Here is a 24,630-nt window from a genome sequence, read left to right as displayed (position 1 = left end):
ATTTATCATAATCTTACATACCCTTTTCGTCTTTTGCTTTGTAGAAGTTAAAATTGTTCAGAGACTTCCAGTAACAAGGTATAGAATGAGGGACAATGAGAGAATCTAAAATCAACCTATTTGTTTTTTAACTGCTAATGCTTTGTGGGTTGTTGTTGTATTTTTGCGTTTTTATATTATCTGTTAACCACATCCTCTTTTGGCTGAGCAGAAGATGGAGGCAGAAACTGACCTGGGAAAGACATGTGTAGATGAGAAAGAGTAACATTAATAGCCAAAATGAAATGGTTGGTTTATTTTACAAGAGCATTTTATAATGTCATGCTAGTTTGAAATATTGCACAAATTTGTAAATCTAATCATCTAGATAGGTAGGCACCAAAGAAATAAGTTCATCATTTTACAAAACTTTAATTTGTAAAAAATATTAAATGTCTTAGATTTTGGAGCAGTTAAAATCCTTGAATCAGAATCAGATTCTGTAAACAATAGCATCTCCAATTAGTGTTTAATGTCAAAGGAAGATAGTTGTTTCTTGAAAATAACTTTGCAGGGGAAGTAATTGCCAGGGGCCCTGAGTGTCCCTACATATTCTTGCCACATGAATAAACTGCAAGGTGTATTCATCTCCTGATTCATAGTTAGCCACATGGGACACTAAGCAGATCCAGATGACCATATGATGACCTCATTCCCTAGTGGAGGTGGGCCGACTTGTTTGCTGCTTGCACAAGGATTGCAGGTCCCTTGGCTCTAGGCATCCATCTGAGTCCATAATATTGCCCATGGGACTTGGGGACCCGGGATCTGGCACTGCTATGCTGATGTCTCTGCTGTGTGCTCTGCTGAGAGTGATAAATTTTTTCATCTGCATTTGACATCTTTGGAATGGTAGCAAATTTGTTCCCTTCCTTCTTCTAGAAGATTGAGATTCCTCCTTGACAAATATATTTTGAAATATCCCCCTCACATGAATTTTGTTCCTAATTATTTAAATATTGTACATTGGCAAACAAAGTATAATAAACATTGAAGATATTTTGCATATGGACAATACTCTTATTTTTAAAAAAATCACTATCTAAATTTTATTTGTTTTTATTTTATTTTATTTTTTATTGCCTAATTTTAAAACAGGGTTAAAGATAATCACCCTTTTATTGTTGTCTATTATTTACATCTTTCTCTTTTATCTCAATAGCCTCGGAAGGTCAGTATTATTGTGCTGTGTTTACACACCAGAGAAGTTAGGCTTCTCTGTTAATTTAATAACTTACTCATGTCAGATAGCTTTTAAACCCAATTCTGTCTGACGCCTAACCCAGTGTTCACAAAGTCTAAATTCAGCTGCCTTAAGACCAATGATTGCTTTAAATATTTTATTTTAGTCTTATTTCCTGGTAAACATTTTATGGGCCAAGATATTTATTCTCAGAAGCTCTGTTGTGACTCTTGTACTGTTTTTATTCTATTGCTCTGATATTCCGTAATCATAAGTTATACATTTGGAATAAAATCAGGATTTTAATCATAATTTGAGCAAACTTCTGTCATGGGACCTGTGCTGTTTCTAATACATAAGGTAAGATATTTCAAATAAACTTGATTGTTCACACGAGTAGTAAATAACTACAAAGTCCTTAAAAGGTCAAAATCATTATTTTTTTTAATTGTTATTTCCTCAATACATTTTTTTTCTACTGTACAGCGTGGTGACCCAGTTACACATACATTCTATTTTCTCACATTATTTTAGGTAAATTGGTTTATGGTGCATTTAATTTGCCTTACATTTTTATATGATAGGATCTAGTTTTGCCAGATTCCTTGATGCTAAAGGTAAATGAGTAGAATCAAAACTATGTGAAGGACCAGATGGTCTGAGGTGGATAGGGTGGAGTAGTCCTGTTGAGCATATTTGATATCTTTTGTTTAGGTTTTTTTTTCAGTTCTAGTGCTGTTGGCTGGATCAACTACAATAACATAGTGACAATAAATAAAGCAAAACCAACTGATTCTACTAAGTTTTTCTGACTAAATTTATAAAACTATTTATTGTCAAATCTTCTAACTGCACACAAATGATTAATACATGATTGAACATTTTTTGTGCTCCGTAGTATTTAGACCAAAATTTTATGAAGTAAAAAAACAGACTCTAAAGTGTACTAGAGGAAATAAGTGTTGTGGACACTCTTGTATCCTATTAAAAATACTCCTAAGATGTTTTTTGGAGAATCACTAGCTTCTGTGCTTAAGATGGGAAAGTTTTGAGAAGTTTCAGTTCTCAAGCTAGTGCCTAAAGAAAGAAGTAGAAGTTCTAGTTATGTTAATTGGGTTTTGACTCTGCATGCAGAAATAGCCGGGTGGCATGCTTGATTGAATCAACTGCCCTCAGGCATTGTGAGTAACAAGCAAGCAGGTCTATGCGTCATGGGATGTGGAGCTGACACTATTGGAAGTGCCCTCTCAAATTCAGAAAAAGATTAAGAAATTATTTATAAAAATAAGTATTTATTTAGAATGAGGAAATAATTTAAAAGTCACATTTTTTAAAAATATAACAAAACTAAATACTACAAATACCCAGAAACTTAGAAAAATAATATTATTTTAAAGTAATTATCATCTAGATCCACTTCCATAATATTTTAAAAAATATTTTCCCCTGCATATATCTTTAATCACCACTTAAAATGACAGCAATTATGCATTTTTTTTTTCTTTTTATAGGCTACACCTGCCGCATATGGAAATTCCTGGGCCAGGGGTCCATATGCCACAGCTATAGCAATTCCAGATCCAACCCTCATCTGTGACCTATACTGCAGCTTGTAGCAACTCCAGATCCTTAACCCGCGGAGTGAGGCCAGAGATTGAATCCACATCCTCACAAAGCATTGAGTTCTTAACCTGCTGAGCCACTACTGGAAATTCCATGTCATATAAATTTTTAAACATAGAAAATTCATTATTTCCTTTATCATGGTTAATTAAAATCTGTATTCTTGTGTTGGTAATTTGGAAAACATTTTAGATTTATAATTGGGTATTAGTAATGTCATGTAGACATTTGGGATGGTTTCCAAAGTTGTGAAAACCTCTATTAAAATTTCTTTAATATATTAGTTCTCTCATTTCAGGGAATTTCAAGGTTTTTTGTGCAATGACTACTCTCAAATGGTCTTTGAATTGACAATTGTCATTAATCAGTTTGTCACTGATATTCTTGTTGTAAGGTAGTATTCTGAGTATTTTATTATCTTTCTCATTGTTAATATTGGTTAAATCAGCAGGTAATTTAAATCTTTTCTTCATATGTGTTAATATGATTTACTTCTTTTCATTAATTGGATAGTCAAATAAACCAAGTGCTTATTCATTATTTCTATTTGAAATGATCCCCTAATATGAAGAATTATTGATTTTGATATTATGTAAGACTTTACTGTGCTGCAATTTACTTCTCATTGTAGATCTGCTTTCTTGATTTCCTTGTATATATTTTTGATTCTGTTTCCTACCTTGTTAATTTTTCATCCAAATTTATAAAAATACTTAATAGGAGAATTTTAAAACAAAGTCAAATCAATTATCTGTAATTTCCATTTGTTTAATTGCAACTTTCTAAAACATCCTTCTAAATTTCATATACTTTGGTGTGGTCCTAGCTTACCTTTTCCTTAGCCAGATCCTAAAATACAGTCATAGCTATATTAAAGCCAACCACAAAGGTAAAATGTATGGAAGCATAGTAGGAATGAAAAGCAATACCAGTTTTAATCAATTGAGATTAAAATATACTACTTTTGAAATTGTTATTTAAAAAAAAGTTCCATCATGTGAACACATTGTTGTAGTCTTTCTCAGGGACTTTGAAAAAATTCTTTCAAAGATATCAAGCTTAAGCTTCAATATCTTCATAGTAAATGGACCTCTGATGCTCACTTGAGGAATCCAACCATGAGCAATCCCAAGAGCACGTGGACTCTGAAGCTGTAGATGGCTTCCATGGCGAAACATTCCCAAACCTCAGCCTTGTATGGGGCAGGGAGAGAGGCCAGGGAGAGAGGCCAGGGAAGGTAAGTTAGGCCATTTTACCAAAGACTTGTTCAGATTTGAAGACTGGCAAGAGTGATGACTTAGGCTCACCTGAAGATGATTGTCTCTTTTGTTCACTACTGAGAAACAAACCTGCAGTGCAAAGAAAAAAAAAAAGCATGAGTAAAGGACATGTTTCCCAATGCCCCCCTACTTTTTTACCAGGATACCTCAAAAGCAGTCTCGGAGTTCCCGTCGTGGCGCAGTGGTTAACGAATCCGACTAGGAACCATGAGGTTGCGGGTTCGGTCCCTGCCCTTGCTCAGTGGGTTAACGATCCTGCGTTGCCGTGAGCTGGTTGCAGACGCAGCTCGGATCCCGCGTTGCTATGGCTCTGGCGTAGGCCAGTGGCTACAGCTCCGATTCAACCCCTAGCCTGGGTACCTCCAAATGCCGTGGGAACGGCCCAAAGAAATAGCAAAAAGACAAAAAAAAAAAAATTAAAAAAAAAAAAAAAAAGCAGTCTCAAAACTGGGTAACTCTCAAGGTCAGAGGGCTGGAAGACTCTAATCTTTCCTGGTTATACCAGCAAGGAGTCTCTTTGGCCTTCACTACAAAGCATCTGCAGGTACACTGGGTCTATTGCAGGCCTGGCCATATTGTATCATAAAGAAGAGAGGAGGAGCCAGAGTTAAGCCTTCTGACACAGGCTAGGGACCAATACCACTGGCTTTCCCAAGACTAGGGGTTTTTGCAAGAGGCAAGTCTCAGTTAAAACTAGGATAGTCCCAGGAGAATTAGGATGATTGGTCACCCTAAATCAGAGAAGTTGATCCTCTAAATGGAATCCTATATCACAATATTTTCTAAGGGTCTGAATATGGAATTTGGAATAAGCTACACTGAGCTTTAATCTGGTTTCTAGTAACAGATCTTGGGTAAATGGCTTAAATTTTCTGGGCCTCATTTGTAAACCAAAGATGAAAATTCAATACCGTAGAATTTTTATGAGCAATAAATTACTTACTAAATGCAAAGAGTCTGATACTTTAAAAACGGATAGTTGCCATATCACTCACACCATCATCCAAGGAATTAGACCTGGTGGGTGGAGTTAGCAGCAGTTTCCAGATGATGATGATGTTTTCAGCCAGCTAAATTTTAGCAACAGGGCCCACAGAGTCTGTCCAAATAAAATCTACCAAATAAAACAGTCTTTGAGAATGTCTTGGGATATTGGCAAACAGGTTTATGTCTTGAAAAAAGGTATTGGAAAGAACCAGGCGTATTAAAACAGTACTAATTGAATGGGCTGTTTTCAGGCTAGCACATCAACCCCATCAGGGAATTAGTACCAAAGCTAAAAAGCTGAAGAGGTTGGAATTTTGGCTTTGGGTCCTTGGGTGATGAAATCTTCTCTGTCCCTATGCTGTAAAAGAATTTGTTAGTGTAGATTAGTACTAATGAATACTAAATTCCTGGTACCGAGTCTGGCTCCTGGTAAGCACTGAATAAGTGGGTAGTCCAGACTTGCTCTGATAGAAGGTTGATACAGATGACCCATCCTCAGCCTCGTATTACCTGCCACTCCTAGGGTCCATGAAAATCAAGCCAGTTATCCAGGTTCCTTAGTGCCAGTCATGCAGGGATCTCCCTTGTATAGCCAATATGTGTGCCAAAGTGTCTGGGATCAGATCTGCTCCCCTCGGAATAAAGCGTCCAAATTCCAGTGATCAGTTGAGCTTAAAAAATCCCAAGTGGCAGTGCCAGTCAGAACATTAGGAGGCGCTAGAACTAAGTCTGTGAGAGGGTGTAAAGCAGTGGCAGTGATAGGTGGCGTAGCAGCAGTGACAATAGTAGCTAGCATAGCAGCAGCTGAGCCATCCAAAAACCCCCTCTAGGGCAGAAGTTTTACTTTCTGTCTTTGTTATCTCAACAGTGGCAGTTCCATCCTCGGAGGCCAATAGTTGTTTGCTGGTGTTGTGTTCTAGCATAAGCTAGAGTGTTAGCAAATAAATGTTCTTTAGAAGGTGGTGAAGGGAAAGGATCTAACTTTTGTTGAACACATCGTTGGCTTCATGGGATAGTCCATGTAAATACATAAGACTCCACAGATTTCTTTAGGCAAGGGGGATGTCTTTTTGTTCAGTTGTGGGAGTTATTCTGGGATCTAGAAGGGCAAATGGGTGACCAATATATCCGTAGTGATAAGACAGTCCATTGCCACTAAAGAGAGGAAACTGTCCCTGCTGGGTTGTCCTTATACTGTCGAGAATACCAGAGAGGCTTGCTTTGGTAAAAATAGAGGGAGCTGAGAGCTCCCAGAAAAGATCATCCCTGAGGCCTTTGGGAAAAATATGTTCACTAGTATAGGACTAGCTTAAAGAAGGGCCCAATGCACATTTGTTCAGTGGTAGAACAAGTAAAATAATGAACTAATGAGTACTTCAAGTACTTCAAGCTTAGGTATAGTTTCTCCATCCCATGATCTGCCAAATAACCAGAATATCAGAAAATTGGATAAAGTTGTAGAAATTAGAAGTGAACCACATTCCATTATTTCTTAGTTGCTGCACTTAATTATTTGACCCAGTGAAATAAATTGTCTAAACCTATTGTACAGATTTAGAGCCGAGGAGTGTTTTCACCTGAAATCCTTTTGGTTGGTTCATAGAAAGTCTTATATTCACCACAGTGAAGAGGCAATCATGGGTATCTTGATGTATCTAAGAGCAAGATGGGTTTGTGGTATATAGGGACTGGGGTAGCAGACATTTAAAATGCAAAACCTCACCCACTATATTGCATTTTTTTCAAAATGGTTACATTCTAAAACCTTAGGAGTAAAGAACTTTGCTTTTGGCTATTTCCTCACTGCTATCTTTTACAAGGGCTTCTAAAGTTATGTAGTATTTTCTCCATTAGAGAAAAATACAAACTTTCTAAATTAACTTAAGCTATCTTGTGCATCACCTTTGGAACATCATGTAACAAATTTCATACTGAAAATCAGCATGTGAAGTATTAGCAACAATCCACAAAGTCCTCTTGGAGGGAAAAAAAAAAAAAGTAAAGAAATATCCCAAGGCGTAACATGCAAAACCACTTTTCTCTAATCAAAGAAACATTGTGCACTTGGCTGACAATCCTATAATAAATGACCTTCATTTTTCCTCAGAAAGTATATGCTCTGTGAATACAGCAATTCCACATTATCTAAAACTCAGTATTGAGGACTGCAGGCTGTTTTTAGTCCATCAAGGGAATGAAGGATGACTTTCCACTTAATTCTCATGCCCTGAAACAAGCCTCTAGCAAAATTGCTCAATTTTTTTGCTTGTATTCATAAAACAGGAATCCTAACCTGATTAATAAGGATGCAAAAAGAGTTAGCTTGAGCTTGTGGTTAATTCAACTGAATCAACTTACTTTGCATACACTAACTAAATGAGATATTTAGATAGCCTGGTCTATAAATTTCATTTAATCCAAATTGACCAATATTTCTAAAATGCGTACATGAGTTTTTCCCTAAAGTTGGAAAATATATTCATAATTTTAGTTAATGTTGGTTTTGTATTGAAGATTATAGATATTAAATAGATTATATCAAGAAACTACTGTTTTATATTGTTATTTTTAAAAATTAAATAAGAAATTCTCTTGTCCATGGTCATGATACCTAAAGAAAATCAGTAAGTGGGTCATTTTGTCTAAACAAAGATATAGCCTGATATTACATTGAAATATATTGAAGAGCCAGGGTAAATACTTTAAAGGACATGTTTTGGACAAATAAATGACAACCAATAATATTTGTGTAGGATAAAAATGAAAAGAATAAACTTTTTTAAAAGTAGAAATCATTCAACCCTCACATGAAAACTTAGGGGAACATCTACACCTAAGTGGACCTAATCCTTAAGTCCATGACTTTACCGAACAATTCACAAGAGATCAGAGTCCACAGAACTTAGAGAGGGTGCCTTGTGCCCTACAATGGCTAAAACCATATTCTGGTTCAGTGCCTCTTTCTGAGAACTATGTAACAGGGAACAGTATTATTAAAACCTGAAAAAATTTTGTGAGAATTGTCTTCATAAAGATGTTTGAAAAATGTTTCTAAAGCAATAAAGAGACTAAAATTGCTTATGCCTTTTCATTCCACTCCCTAAGTTTCAAAAGATTCTTCTTTGAAAACACTTAAAATCCTCCAACTCTGATCCACATAGTTGAGTTGGGCTATAGAGCAATCATTTAAGATGCTGGCTTGCCATTCTCTCATTCACTTATTTAACAAATATTGATTGAGCAGTAGCATTTCATGTTCAGCTGTAGAGCACCACATTCACACACTCCACTCCATGTCACTGTGTCTTTGCACACGGCATTCCTCCTCATATTTTTGTGAATGAGCTTGAAGAACTGTCCTTCAAGACCCTACTTAAACATAGTTCTTACCAAATTCTTTCTCAGTAAGGTCAGATTAAGCTGACAATATCACTTTGAGGGCCTTACTGTAGATAAAAAATTTTTACCACTTTACATTTGTAGATTTCCATTGCTAGGTGGTAAAATTTTGAGAAAAGACCTCCCTGCCTTATTCATTTTTATGTCTTTGATCACAATGCCTGAGATAAAGTGCTCAATTAATATTTGTTTTATGATGGGCGATTTTACAATTTATGCTTACAGTTTTTTGTAAGTTTTAATGAATTATAGTTAATTCACAATGTTGAGGTAATTTCTCCTATACAACAAAGTGATTCAGTTATAGATATACATATATTCATTGTTTTAGTTTCTTTTCCCATATAGGTTATTAAAATATTGAGTAAGGTTTCCTGTGCTTTACAGCAGATTCCCATTCCCATTCCTTATACAATAGTGTGCATATGCCAATCTCAAACCCTCAGTACATCACTTCTCCCTCTACCTTTCTCCTTTGTAACCATAATTTTGTTTTTGAAGTCTGTGAGTCTGTTTCTGGTCTGCAAATAAGTTCGTTTGTATACTTTTCTTTTTAGATTCCACATATAAGTGATATTATATGATGTTTGTCTTTAACTATCTGATTAACTTAGTGTGATAGTTTCCAGAGCCATGTATGTTGTTGCAAATGCCATTATTTCATAAAAATGGCTAAGTGATATTGATTCTATTGTATATATGCACCACATCTTCTTTATCCATTCCTTCTGATAGACATTTAGATTGCTTACATGTTTTGGCTGTTGTAAATTGTGCTGCAGTGAACATTGGGCTGCATGTATCATTTAGAAATATGGTTTTCTCTGGACAGATGTCCAGGAGTGGGATTGCTGGATCTATTGTAGTTCTATTTTTAGTTTTTTGAGGAATCTCCCTATCGTTTTCCATTGTACTTGTACCAACTTACGTCCCTACCAGTAATATAAGAGGGTTCCATTTTCTCCACACACTCTCCAGCATTTACTGTTTGCAGTCATTTTGATGATGGCCATTCTGACTGGTATAAGGTGGGACCCTCCTTGTATTTTTGATTTGCATTTCTCTGATAATTAGTGATATTAAGCATATTATCATGTGTTTTTTGGCCATCAGGGTTTTTGGAGAAATAACAGTTTAGATCTTCTGTTATTTTTTTATTGTGTTGTTTATTTGATATTGAGGTCTGTGAGTTGTTTCTATATTTTTAGGATTAATCCCTTGAGAGCTGCTTCTTTTACAAAGGTTTTCCTCCCATTCAGTGGGTCATCTTTTCATATGGTTTCCTTTGCTTGCAAAAACTTTAGGTCCCTTTTTAAATATTTTCATTATTCCAGGAGGTAGATGTGAAAACATTGCTGCAATTTATGTCAAAGAGTGTTCTGCCTATCGTTTCCTCCAAGAGTTTTACAGTATCTGGTCTTACATTTAGGTCTTTAATTCATTTTGATTTACTTTTGTGTATGGTGTTAGAGAGTGTTTTAATTTCATTCTTTATATGTAGCTGTCAAGTTTTCCCAGAATGACTTATTGAAGAGACTGTTTTTCTCCATTTTATATTCTTGCATCCTTTGTATTAGATTTGTTGACCATAGGTGCATGAGTTTATTTCTGGGCTGTCTATCCTGTTCTCCTGAGCTATGTTTCTGTTTTTGTGCCAGTACTATATTATTTTGAAGATTGTAGCTTTGTAGTATAGTCTGAAGTTAGGGAGCATGATTCCTCCAGCTCCATTTTTCTTTCTTATACGTGCTTGGCTTTTAGGGGACTTTTGTGTTTCCATACAAATTTTTTATTTTTCTGTTCAAGTTCTTTGAAAAATGCCATTGGTGATTTGATAGTGATTGTATTGAATCTATAGACTGCTTTGAGTCTGTAGTCATTTTGACAATATTGATTCTTCCAATCCAAGAACATGGTATATCTTTCCATCTGTTAGTGTCATCTTCAATTTTGTTCTCCAGCATCTTACAGTTTTCAAAGTAAAGATTTTTGCCTCATTAGGTAAGTTTATACCTAGGTATTTTATTATTTTTGTTGTGATGGTAAATGGGATTGCTTCCTTAATTTCTTTTTCTGAGATTTTGTTGATAACGTCTAGAAATGGGAGAGATTCCTGTGTAGTAATTTTATTATTATTATTTTCTTTATAGGGCCACACTTGAGGCATATGGAGGTTCCCAGGCTAGGGTTCCAATCAGAGCTGTAGGCACTGGCCTATGCCAGAGCCACAGCAACATGGGATCTGAGCCATGTATGCAAATGAAACCTACACCACAGGTCATGGCAATGCCAGATCCTTAACCCACTGAGCAAGGCCAGGGATCGAACCCTCAACTTCATGGTTCCTAGTTGGATTTGTTAACCACTGAGCCACAATGGGAACTCCATGTGTATTAATTTTGTATCCTGCAACTTTTTTGAATTCATTGATTAGCTATAGTGGTTTTTCCAATAGTATCTTTAGGATTTTCTATGTATACTATCATGTCATCTGCAAATAGTGACAGTTTGACTTCTTTTCTAATTGGGATTACTTTTATTTTGTTTTTCTTCTCTGATTGCCATAGCTAGGACTTCCAAAACTATGTGGAATAAAAGGGCTGAGGATAGATATCCTTGTCTTGTTCCTTGTCTTAGTGGAAATTCTTTCAGCTTTTCACCATTGAGAATTATGTTAGTACTGGGTTTGTCATACATAGCCTTTATTATATTAAGGTAGGTTCTTTCTATGCTCATTTTTCTGGAGGATTTTTATCAGAAATGGGGATTGGATTTTGTCAAAAATTTTTCTGCCTCTATTAAGATGATCATATGGTTTTTGTTCTTCAATTTGTTAATGTAGTGTATCACACTGGTTAATTTGCAGATATTGAAAAATCCTTGCATAACAGATAAATCCCACTTGATCATAGTATATTATCCTTTTAGTGTATTGGTGTATTCAGTTTGCTAGTATTTTGGTGAGGATTATTGCATCTATATTCATCAGTGATATTGGACTTTATTTCTTTTTTGTGGTATCTTTGGTTTCGGTAATTAGGATGATGGTGGCCTTATAGAATGAGCTTGGGAGTATTCCTTCATCTGCAACTTATTGGAATGGTTTGAGAAACATAGATATTAACTCTACTCTGAATATTTGCTAGAATTCACTTGTGAAGCCATCTGGTCCTGGACTTTTGTTTGTTGGAAGGTTTTTAAACAGCAGTTTCAATTTCAGTTCTTGTGATAGGTCTGTTCATATTTTTCTATTTTTACTTATTCAGTCTTAGAAGATTGTACTTTTATAAGACTTTGACCATTTCTTCTGGTTGTTCGTTTTATTGCTTTATAGTTGCTTGTAGTAGTTTCTTATGATCTTTTGTGTTTCCATAGCATCAGATTTAACTTCTTTTTCATTTCTAATTTTATTGATTTGAGTCCTCTCTTTTTTTCTTGATGAACATTAAGGTTTATAAATTTTCTTGATCTTCTCAAAGTACCACCTATTAGTTTCATTTATCTTTTATATTGTTTTGTCTTTCATTTCTTCCTGCTCTGATCTTTATGATTCCCTTACTTAACATTAATTTTGAATTTTCTTTGTTCTTCTCTAGGTATAAGTTTAGGCTGTTTTTTGAGATTTTTCTTATTTCCTGGGACAATATTTTATTGCCATAAACTTCCCTCTAGTACTGCTTTTGCTGAATCATTTTGTTTTCATTTTCATTTGTCTCTAGGTATTATTTGATTTCCTCATTGAACCATCGCTTCCTTAGTAGCATATTTTTGGTCTTCATGTGAGTTAGTGTTTTTTGCAGTTTTTTTTATTCCTGCAGTTGATTTCTAGTCTTATAGCATTGTGGTCCAGAAAATATGCTCAATGGGATTTGAAGTTTCTTAAATTTACTGAGACCTAAGATTTGTGGCTTAAGCTGTGTTCTATCCTGTAGAATATTCCATGTGCACTTGAAAAAAATGTGTATTCTGCTGCTTTCAGGTGGACTGTTTCATAAACATCAATTAAGTACAAGTGGTTTAATTCATCATTTTAGACCTGTATTTCCTTACTGCTTTTCTGTCTGGATGATCTTCCCATACATATAAGTGGGGTGTTAAAGTCCCCCACTATTATTGTGTTATTGTTAATTTTTCCTTTTTTGGTTGTTAACAGTTATCTTGTCTATTGAGCTCCTCCTATGTTGGGTGCATATATATTTGCAATTGTTTTATCTTCTTCTCGAATTGATCCTTTTGTTATTATGTAGTGTCCTTCTTTCTCTATTGCAACTATATCTTAAAGTTTATTTTGTCTGTTGTGAGTATTTCTACTATAGCTTTCTTTTAATTTCCATTTGCATGTAATACCTTTTTACAGTCCATATGTGTCCTTAGGTCTGAAGTGGGTCTTTTGTAGATAGCATTGTTTTCATATGCAGACAAATGTCCATGTCTTTTGTTTGGAGCATTTAACCCATTTACATTCAGTGTAATTGTCAATGTATATGTACTTACTGTTATTTTGTTAATTGTTTTGAATTTATTATTTTAGTCCTTTTTTTCCCTTCCTCTTTTGTAGTCTTCTTTCGTGGTCCAATGATTATCTTTAGTGTTGTGTTTAAATTGCTTTTTCTTTTGTATATCTATTTAAATTTTGCTTTGTGATTATCCTGAGGTTTTAATATAGCGGTACTTATTTATATTGAAGATTTTAAAAGTTGTTATTTATTTATTTTTCCATTTTCGGCTGCACTCATGGCATATGGAAGTTCCTGGGTCAGGGATTGAATCTCAACCAGATCTGCAATTTACACCATAGCTGTAGCAACTCTGGATCCTTATCTCACTGCACTGGGCTGGGGACCAAACTGATGCTACCAGAGACAAGCCATATTATTAACCTACTCTGCCACAGAGCAACCTCCTATACAAGATTGTTAGTCCTTTCCAATATTTGTCTTTGACACTCTCCTCTTCTCATGATTGCTGGTTTTGATATCATATTTTTTTTGTGGATGATTTCATACCTTAACTATATGTTTGGCTTTACTGGTGAGCTTTATCATTTGTAATTTTATTGTTTTTAGTTGTGGAATCTTCTTTTCTGCCTTGAGAAATTTATTTAGCATTTTTGCAAAGTTGGTTTGGTGGTTCAGAGGCCCCTAAACTTTTGTTTGTCTGTCAAGCTTTTGATTTCTCCATTGAATCTGAACTAAAGAATATTCATAGGTAGATTATTTTTGGTTGTAGATTTTTGCTTTTCATAAATTTAAGATTATCATGTCATTCCTATCTGGCCTGAAGTGTTTTTGCTGAAGAATCTGCTGGTAATTCTGTGGAGGTTCCCTTATATGTTCTTTGTTGTTTTTGCCTATTTTCTTTTAATATTTCTCTTTGTCTTTAATTTTGGTAAATTTGATTAATATGTGTCACAGTATGTTCCTTCTTGGGTTTATCCTATATGGTATTCACTATGCTTCCTGTACTTGCAATTCCCATGCACTTGTACTTCCCATGTTAGGGAAGTCTTCAGTTATCATATCTTCAGAATTTTCTCTGGTGCTTTCTCTCTCTCTTCTCCTTCTGGGACTGCTGTGATGCAAATATTACCGCATTTAATGTTGTCCCAAAGTCCTCTTACACTGTCCTTATCTCTTTTTTTTTCTTTATTCTGTTCTGCATCAGTGACTTCAGTCTGTCTTCATCTCACTTATTTGTTCCTCTGCCTCATGTATTCTGCTATTGATTCCTTCAAATGTATTTTCATTTCAGTTACTTATCTCTGTTTGTTCTTTCTTTTCACTTTATTATTACTTTTTTTTTTTGCTTTGTAGGGCCACACCAGCAGCATATTAAGGTTCCCAGGCAAGAGGTTGAATCAGAGCTACAGCTGCTGGCCTATGCCACAGCCACAGCAACATGGGATCTGAGCTGTGTCTGCAACCTATACCACAGTTCACAGTAGTGCCAGATCCTTAACCTACTGAGCAATGCCAGGGATTGAACCTGCATTCTCATGGATCCTAGTTGGGATCATTAACTGCTGAGCCACAAAGGGGACTCCAATCTCTGTTTTTTAAAACTTCTATTACTTTCTTAAATATTTCTTTTAGTTTCTTGATCTTTGCCCCATTTTTCCCCCTGAGAACTTGTATCTTCCTTACTATCATTATTTTGAAGTGTTTTGATTATTATTATTATTATTATTATTTTTTAGTAGTTACTTCCCCAATATTTTTTTTCTGTTATACAGCATGGTGACCCAGTTACACATACATGTACACATTCTATTTTCACACATTATCATGCTCCATCATAAGTGACTAGACATAGTTCCCAGTGCTACACAGCAGGATCTCATTGCTAATCATTTTAAAGGTAATAGTTTACATCTATTAACCCCAAGCTCCCAATCCAACCCACTCCCTCTGCCTCCTCCTTGGAAACCACAAGTCTATTCTGCAAGTCTGATTTTCTTTTCTTTGGAAAAGTTCATTTGCACTTTTTATTAGATTCCAGATATAAGCGATATCATATGATATTTGTCCTTCTCTTTCTGACTTACTTCACTCACTGCAAGAGTCTCTGGTTCCATCCATGTTGCTAAAAATGGCATTATTTTGTTCTTTTTTATGGCTGAGTAGTATTCCCTTGTGTATATATACCACTTCTTCCTAATCCAGTCATCTGTTGATGGACATTTGGGTTGTATCTATGTCTTGGCTATTGTGAATAGAGCTGCAATGAACATGCGGGTGCATGTGTCTTTTTTTAAGGAAAGTTTGTCTGGATATGTGCCCAAGAGTGGGAATGCTTTGCCATATGATAGTTCTATGTATAGTTTTCTAAGGTATCTCCATACTGATCTCTATAGTAGTTGTACCAGCTTACATTCCCACCAACAGTACAGGAGGGTTCCCTCTTCTCCACACCTTCTTCAGCATTTGTTCTTTGTGGACTTATTAATGATGGCCATTCTGACTGGTGTGAGGTGGTATCTCATGGTAGTTTTGATTTGCATTTCTCTAATAATCAGGGCTGTTGAGCATTTTTTCATGTGCTTATTGGCCATTTGTACATCTTCCTTGGAGAAATGTCTATTCAGGACTTTTGCCCATTTTTTGAATTGGGTTGTTGGCTTTTTTGCTATTGAGTTGTATAAGTTGCTTGTATATTCTAGAGATTAAGCCCTTGTCAATTGCATCATTTGAACTATTTTCTCGCATTCTGTAAGGCAAGGAAGTCCACTCTCACCACTGTTATTCAGTATAGTACTGGAAGTCCTAGCCACAGTAATCAGACACACAAAACATAAAAGGCATCCAAAGAGGAAGAGAAGAGGTAAAAATCATTGCTCTATGCAGATGACATGATACTCTATATAGAAAACCCTAAGGACTCAACCCCTAAACTACTTGAACTGATCAAAAAATTCAGCAAAGTAGCAGGATATAAGATGCACATTCAGAAATCAGTCACATTTCTGAATACTAACAATGATATATGAGAAAAGGAATACCAAAATACAATACCTTTTAAAATTGCACCTCAAAAAATAAAATACCTGGGAATACACCTCACCAAGGAGGCAAAGGATGTATATGCTGAGAATTATAAAACATTAATCAAGGAAATTAAAGAAGACATAAAGAAGAGGAAAGATATTCCATGCTCCTGGATTGGAAAAATCAATATTATAAAAGTGGCCATACTCCCAAAGCAATCTACAGATTCAATGCAATCCCTATCAAATTACCCATGACATTCTTCACAGAACTAGAACAAACAATCCAAACATTTATATGGAACAACAAAAGACCCAGAATCGCCAAAGCAATCCTGAGAAACAAAAACCAAGCTGGAGGCATAACTCTCCCAGACTTAAAAAAATATTACAAAGCCACAGTCATTAAGACAGTGTGGTACTTGTACCAAAACAGACATATAGAGCAATGGAACAGAACAGAGAACACATAAATAAACTCAGACATCTATGGTCAATTAATCTTTGACAAGGGAGGCAAGAACATAAAATGGGAAAAAGAGTCTTTTCAGCAAGCATTGCTTGGAAACCTGGACAGCTGCATGCAAATCAATGAAACTAGAACATGCCGTCCCACCATGCATGAAAATAAACTCAAAATGGCTGAAAGATTTAAATATAAGTGAAGACACCATCAAACTCCTGGAAGAGAACATAAGCAAAATATTCTCTGACATCAACCTTATGAATATTTTCTCAGGTCAGTCTCCCGAAGCAACAGAAATCAGAGCAAAAATAAACCACTGGGACCTACTCACACTGATAAGCTTTTGCACAGCAAAGGAAACCAAAAAGAAAACAAAAAGATAACTTATAGAATGAAGTGTTTTTCAACTTTCACCTACATGAAAGTTGCGTATCTCCACTTCACTTAGTTGTTAGGGTTTTTGTCTTGTTCTTTCTTGTTGAGTATATTTCTCTGCTATTTCATTTTGTTCAGCTCTCTGCATTCTAGGTCTCCTTTCTACATGTGGCAGGGTTGTAGCTCCTCTTCTGGTGATTGCTTCTTGGTAGGTGAATTTGATATTAGGGTTTGTGAAAGCTTCCTATGGGAGGAACTGGTACCTGCTCACTGGTGGGTGAGCTGAGTCTCCTCCTTCTTGGGGGCAGTGCCAAGTCTAAGAGTATGATTAAAGGCAGCTGTGTGCCTAGGAAAAGACTTTAAGAACCCCGTCTTCTGATGGGTGGGATTGTATTCCCACCCTGTTGGTTGTTTGGCTTAGGGCTTCTGAGTACTCTTGTCAGCAGGCTTTTGTTGGGAGGGACCCAATTTTTCCAAAATGACAGCCTTCAGGGGAGTTCACACTGATGATTATTCTCTGGGATGTCTGCCTCCAGTGCCTTGTCCACACAGTGATCCACAGCCAACTCCTGCTTTCCCAGCAGACCCTCCAAGACCTGCAGGTAATTTTGACCCATATTCTTATGGAGTCCCTGCTTTTCCCTGGGACCCAGCTCACATGAATACTTGTGTGCAGCCTTAAAGAGTAGGGTCTCTGTTTCCCCAAGTCCTGTGGAGCTCCCATGCTCAAGCCCCACTGGCCTTCAATGCCAAATGCCCTGGGAGCTGTACAACCCAATTAAGCAATAGGCAGATCTAAATTGACATTTTTTCCCAAAGAATACAGATGGCCCAAAAACACATGAAAAAAGTTCAATGTCTCAAATTATTAGAGAAATGCAAATTAAAATTACAACAAGGTGTCACCTTACACCAGCCAGAATGGCCATCATCAAAAAGTTTACCAAAAATATGGAAGTTCCTGTGGTGGTGCAGTGGTTAACGAATCTGATTAGGAACCATGAGGTTGTGGGTTTGATCCCTGGCCTTGCTCATTGGGTTAAGGATCTGGCATTGCCATGAGCTGTGGTGTAGGTCACAGATGCAGCTCAGGTCCCATGTTGCTGTAGTTCTGGCATAGACCAGCATCTATAACTCCAATTAGACCCATAACCTGCAAACCTCCATATGCTGTGGGAAGCAGCCCTAGAAAAAGGCAAAAAGACCAAAAAAAAAAGTTTACCAAAAACAAATGCTATAGAGGGTGAGAGCAAAGGGAATCCTCCTACACTTTTTGTTGGAGTGCAAATTGGTTTGACCACTATGGAAAACAGTATGGAGATTCCTCAGAAAATTAAAAATAGAACTATCATATGATCCAGCAACACTACTCACAGGCATCTATACAGAGGAAGCTATAAATCAAAAAGCTAGATGTATCTCAGTGTCAATTTCAGGGTTATTTATAAGGTCCAAGCCTTGGGAGAAACCTAAATGTCCATCAACAGAGGAATGGATAAGGAATGGATAATGTACAGGGTACATATATGTGATGGAATATTACTAAGCCATAAAAAGAATGAGATAATGCCATTTTCAGCAACATAAATAGTCCTAGGGATTATCATATTGAGTGAAGTGATTCAGAGAAAGACAAATATCATATATCACTTATATGTAGAACATAAAAAAGAGTAAAATTAGCTTACTTGCAGAGCAGAAACAGATTCACAGACTTTGAAAACAAACTGATGGTTACCAAAGGGGACAGGTGGAGAGGGGGAAGGACTGGGGGTTTGGGATTGGCTTATGCACATTGTAGTATATGGGATGATTGGCCAATGGGGTACTGCTACATAGCACAGCGAAGTCTGACCAATATTCTGTGAAAATCTGTATGAGAAAAAATTCTGAAAAAGATGTTTGTGTATGTATAACTGTATCACTTGGTTTTCGAGCAGAAAAGATCACACTATAAATCAACTATACTTCATTAAAACCAAAAAACTATTGTATATATGCATATCAATGAAAAGTAGAAAATACAGATAAAATCCTGCAAATGCTCTGGAGGCTCCTTTTCCCAGAGGTGTAACTGGGGACCTGACATGAGTTTTGGAGCTCTCCCTCCTTTGGGAGATCCTCTGTGATGTTATTTTCCAGTTTGTGGGCTGCCCACCCAGGCAGGGATGAGATTTACTTATATTGTGTAGTGCCCCTTATACTGTGTTGTTGTGGTTTCTTCTTTGATTTTTGTGTGTAGAATATCTTTTTGGGTAGTTTCCAGTCTATTTTGTCAATGGTTGTTCAGCCGTTAGTTGTGATTTTGGTGTTTTCATAAGAAGAGGCATGCTCAGGTCCTTCTACTTCAACTTTTTCCTTGCTAAATAAAATTTATGTTTACTATTTTAAAGGGGGATAATTTTTGTGCCCAGGGAAAAGTCTTATTGATTTTTTTAAAGTATTTGTGGGGACTTTCCACATTTATGCTTCAGTTTTATGCTTTGGGAACAAAGAAAGGAACAAATATTGTTTCTGTTTTATAGAAGGTATAAATAAGTCAATTCATAGAATTTGTCAAAAATATAAGTGAAAAAGATAAGTGGGAATAAAACAAAATAAGATCTTTAGAGCATGGGTTCCTGGGCACTGTAATGCAAGATTGAAATTAATGAGAAGCCATCCAGTGGAGACTTAGCCAAGTCTTGAGGCAAAGGTTTCATACTGAATATACTTAGGATTATCAACTTCAAAGTTGGTATGTACAATCACCTGAATTAAGCTTCATATTCATTTTTCAAAGATTAACAATAATAGATTCAAGTACATAGACACAATTGTTCATAGAAAAATTTGTAGCTTCCTGATTTAGTCAGTTTTATAATACTCAAAACAAAACTCTTAAGTTGGTTTGTATGAAATTGCATAAGACAGCCTCTGTATTTCATTTTCAAATTATGTTGTATTGTTCACTTCAACCAACCAAAGAAATATTTTTTAGTAATTTAATGATATTTTATTTTACTTGAAATTAATTAATCTCCAAATTGATAAATTGATGTATATAATTATAGCCAAGTACATTGACATCAAATAATTTAAAACAGAGCATTTTGATTCTAATAGAAACATTCATTTATATATTTTAGCATGCCTGAAGATATTTTTAGCCTGTTAATATGATACAGTGCTGGGTTTGAAGGAATCATAACAGAAAAAAAATTTTTTTCTTCATTGAACTACCGAAAAGCTGTGAATCAAACCAGTACTTTCATCTGTAGTCAACCACCATCATACCTCTTCTCCTTTTTTTGAGTTTTTTAGACAAGATAAAGATCTAGATTTATCTGATTTTTATTCCCATGGGAAGACATGATTATTTGAATCAATGAACTCTGATTCTTTCCTATAGGAAAGTTGAAAAATCTTTAAGGAGATCCATTTACAAAACATAAAATTAAGTGGAGAGTTTTTCCATTTGGACATTCCTTTTTCCCACTGCAATTTCTCAAAGAAAAACTATGACAGAGCTGACTGATCTTATACTTTTAAAACTGAGCTACCACAGTGGGTTTTCTTTCTTTATCTCATCATTTTTCTTTTCTCTGTGTTTCTCTTTCTCCTTCTTCTTTTTTTATTTTAATGTATGTGAAATGGCAGTGTGCTAAAAAGAGTCAAATGAACACAACATTTTCCTAACTTTATATTCTATTTTTCTCTTTTAGGAAGTGCTGGAAGAATAGATGAAAAATAGTGAACCAGATTCAAGAACTTTCAAGAAATCAAGGAAAGATCTCTTCATGTCTTTAGCATTTTCTAACACTGATGAAACAACATGAGAAAGAAAAAATATTAGTAATAATTTTATGTTGGCAGTGGTACTGAAGGAAAAAATCCTACTCAAAGTATTATGCTATAAATCATACAAATTGGATTTATGTTGTATGTGGGCAAATAGGGTTCCAACAGAAAAAAAATTCTTGTTTTTGTATTAACCATTTCCAAAGCTTTTGTTTGATGCACTATTCATTATCAGAGATTATTGCTGAGAGCTGCACATAGCAGGCAGTCAATAATTGTATGTTGAGGGATTGCTGATTGAAAACAGTAATTGTATCCTTTTTTTTTTCTTTTTTGCCATGCCTATGGCATATGGAAGTTCCTGGGCTTGGGGTTGAACATGCACTCAGCAGTGACCAGAGCCACAACAGTGACAATGCCAACTCTTTAACCTGCTGTGCCACTAGGGGGTTCCTGGATCCATTTTTATATAAAAATAATTTTTACTTGGATTTTAATCACAGAGAAATATAATAATTATTTTTATTATAATTATTATTATCTATAAAATTTTAATTCCCTCACTATTGTAATAGGCATGTATTATTATGAACCAAGTGAATGAACTATTTCACCAATAAGCACCTGTTATCAGTACTCTAAAATTCAATAAAAGAACAATATTTTATTAGTTGTAATGTCAATTTTATTTGCAAAGTAATCTTAAATAAGATAAACACGTAAAACATTAAAAAATTTCCTAAAAAATTTAATCATCCAGAAAGAATTATCTTTATTTTGATGCAGTAATTAGAAGTCAATTGTGAAATGTATTATTTTCTGTATTTACTCCCCTTAATGCATTTTAAAAATTTAGCTATAGTAATATAAATGTTTGGCTAACTTCAACTATAAAATCCAGATTTTCATTTCAGATATGATGACTAATAGCTTTAGGATCTTTGACTATTTGGAATGGACTTAAAAATCCTGAATAGGCCCTAAGTGACAAGAGTGAAATAGTTTCTATGAACCTTAGATGAAGTACAATAAATAGCAATGATTTATGACCTAAATTTTTTTGGAAACAGAACAATAAAAAACTGACAAAGACTAAAATTAGGCTTGAAGCATACAGTCTATGGGTTTAAGAAGCTCTATTTTGTCTATCTAATCAATTGTTCTTAAATATGAATTAACAGATAATGTAAAAGGGATAGAATATGTAACAGAAAAAGTTATTGCATTGTAAGATAAAATCATAGCAGACAAGACATTTATTGAAATGAACTATTTTGTTTGAAAGCACTCCACATTGCTATTTTTGTTATGTCAATTTTATTTTGACTTACTAAATGATAGATGAAAATGCATTTATCTGGTCTGATGGGTGTGGTACTATGCAAAGTGTAGGATGCTCCTTGATTTCTTACAAAAAAAAATTGAATTTGCATTTTCCCAAGAGAACAACCATACACTGAATTTTCAATTAATTTTCTATCTTGAAAACTTCTATTTAGTTGGCAACGTATCATGGATATTACCTAATAAGAAATTATTTTGTAAGGTTGATAGCATAAGAATTGTTATATAGAATTGTCAGCAATTTGGGAAGATGGTGCCATGGAGTGGTTTATTAAATATATACGGGTTTGTTATGTTCTCTCAAAATTCATGTGTGGAAACACTAACCTCAATTTGACTTATTTGAGAAAGGGCCTTTAAGGAGCTAATTAGGGATAAACAAGGTCATATGGATGGGGACCTAATCCAGTAGGACTGTGGTCTTATAAAAAGAGATACCAGGAATATGCATGCAAAAAGGAAAAGCCATGTAAGGACACAGTGAGAAGGGAGTTGTCTGCACATCAGGGAGAGAAGTCTCATCATGAACCAACTCTGTATATATATATATATACACCTGATCTTGGATTTCTAGCTTCCAAAACAGAAAATATATTTCTGTTGCTTAAGTCACCTAGTCTGTGGTATTCCATTATGGCAGCCTTGGCAGTAAAATGTCTTATAGAGTATCAGCTTCAGTCTGCTGCTAACAGTTTCAACTCTTCTTAATTTCACTAAGTAACTAGTTATGGACTCTTCAAATTTATCTAGGTGCTTCTTGAGATCTGTTTTCTGGTAGTACCATCTTCGAGTGAGCAAATTCCAAACTTGCACCCCAATAAAATGTGCATAACATAAAATTTACAATTTTGATTATTTATTAGTGTAAAATCCGGTAGACTTAAGTACATTCACATTGTTGTGCAACCATCAACACTATCCATCTCTAGAAATTTTTCATCTTCAACAACTGAAACTCTTTAACTGTTAAACACTAACTTCCTGTTCTCTGCCATCTCACCTCTTGGAAAACACCATGCCACTTTCTGTCTTCATGAATTTGACCACTCTAGGTACCTCATATAAGTGAAATCATACCATATTAATCATGTTGTTACTGGCTTATTTTAGTTATCATAATGTCTTCACATTTCATTCATGTTGTAGCATGTGTCAGAATATTTTTTTAAGGTTGAATAATATTCCATGGTACATGTAGACCACATTGTGTTTATCCATTCATCCATCATAGACATTAGGGTTCCTTCTACTTCTTGGCTTTGTGAACACTACTGCTATAAATATTGCTGTATCTGTTTGTGTCCCTATTTTCAGTTATTTTGGGTATATATCCAGAAGTAGAATTGCAAAACTATATGGTTGTTCTAGTCAGTTTTTTGAGGATTCACCATGCTGTTTTCCTTAGTGTCTGCACCATTTTGCATTTCCACCAATAGGGGAAAATTGTTCTAATTTCTCCATATCCTCACTAAGGTTTGTTATTTTCTGTACTTTTTATAATAGCCATCCCAATGGGTGTAAAGTGATATCTCATTGTGGTTTTACTTGCTTTCCCTTAATTAAGTAGTGATATTGAAATGTCTTTTTATATGCTTGTTGGAGATTTGCATATCTTCTTGGAGAAATACCTAGTCAAGTCCTTTGGCCATTTTCAATTATATTTTTTTGCTTTTTGTTGAGCTGGATGACTTCTTTTATGTTATAACTATTAACCAATAATCAGATTCATGTTTGCAAATACTCTCTCCCATTCTGTAGCTTGGATTTATTGGTAGTTTACTTCGATGCACAAAATTTTTAAATTTTGATGTAGTCAAATTTATCTATTTGTTTTGTTACCTGTGCTGTTGGTGTCATATCCAATAAAATAATCTCCAAATCAAATGTTATTAAGTTGTTCCCTATGTTTCTAAAGTTTTTATAAATTAAGGTTTTACTTTTAGGTCTTTGCCCATTTTGAGTTAAAATTTGCTCATGGTATAAGAGTACAATTTCATTCTTTCACATGCAGTCTTGGAGAACATTTGGTCTTATTCAAAACATCCATTGAGACATTTGGCCCATGACAAGTGGTCCTTGAAATTTAGTCCTAAGACCTTTTTTTTACACCAGAAAGGTCTTTGAAATTTTAGTCCTGTCCAAAACACCTATTGAGATATTTTGTCCATTATTCATTAAATAAGACAAATCTTTAACTTTGTTGAAATTATATTTACACTGTAAATTTTATTGTAATAAATGTTGAATCTTGGAAATCACATGTATTCTTGTTCCTTCTCATCATGAAGTTCCTCAGCGTTAGTCTTAAGTTGATATGGAGGTGTTCTCAATTTTATGTCAACGTAATTATTGGCTTTGTCATAAATGACAAAATTTTTGGTTATACATATTTGATTCTGTTGATATCTCTGAAGTTGATGGCTGTATTTGAATGTGACCACCAAGAATATTGGTGATAACTTATTCATCACTTTGTTATTCACATTTTAACACCTCAGTAAATCTCCAAATTGAGGGGTAATAAGCTTTTGAAATTTGCTATTCTAGTCTTCCACCACATCATTCATCCTGTGATCATTGTTTAAGTACTGATGGAAAACATTGCAAATTTCTGGTGGAAATCTTGAAGTTTCTGGTCTTCTCCCTCTGCCATGCCTCCCATGGATATACG

At 35.0% G+C, this 24,630-nt stretch overlaps 1 protein-coding gene across 5 annotated transcripts in view; it reads left to right on the top strand.

Moving 5' to 3' along the window:
* SLC26A7 (solute carrier family 26 member 7) overlaps positions 1-24,155 on the top strand; it is a 226,706-nt gene extending 202,551 nt beyond the window's left edge. For 2 of the 5 annotated variants that reach the window (XM_021089126.1, XM_021089124.1), the window contains one exon: positions 20,540-24,110. In XM_021089126.1, coding sequence (XP_020944785.1) covers positions 20,540-20,557 — 18 coding nt within the window. In that variant the 3' untranslated portion in view covers positions 20,558-24,110. Of the gene's footprint in view, positions 1-20,539 lie in introns of all 5 variants that reach the window. The other 3 variants (XM_021089127.1, XM_021089128.1, XM_021089125.1) reach the window with 3 other exon arrangements.

Source organism: Sus scrofa, chromosome 4 (genome assembly GCF_000003025.6).
Source record: "Sus scrofa isolate TJ Tabasco breed Duroc chromosome 4, Sscrofa11.1, whole genome shotgun sequence".
NCBI lineage: Eukaryota > Metazoa > Chordata > Mammalia > Artiodactyla > Suidae > Sus > Sus scrofa.
The sequence above is the reverse complement of the archived record's forward strand: the minus strand, read 5'-3'. Positions and strand labels throughout refer to the sequence as shown.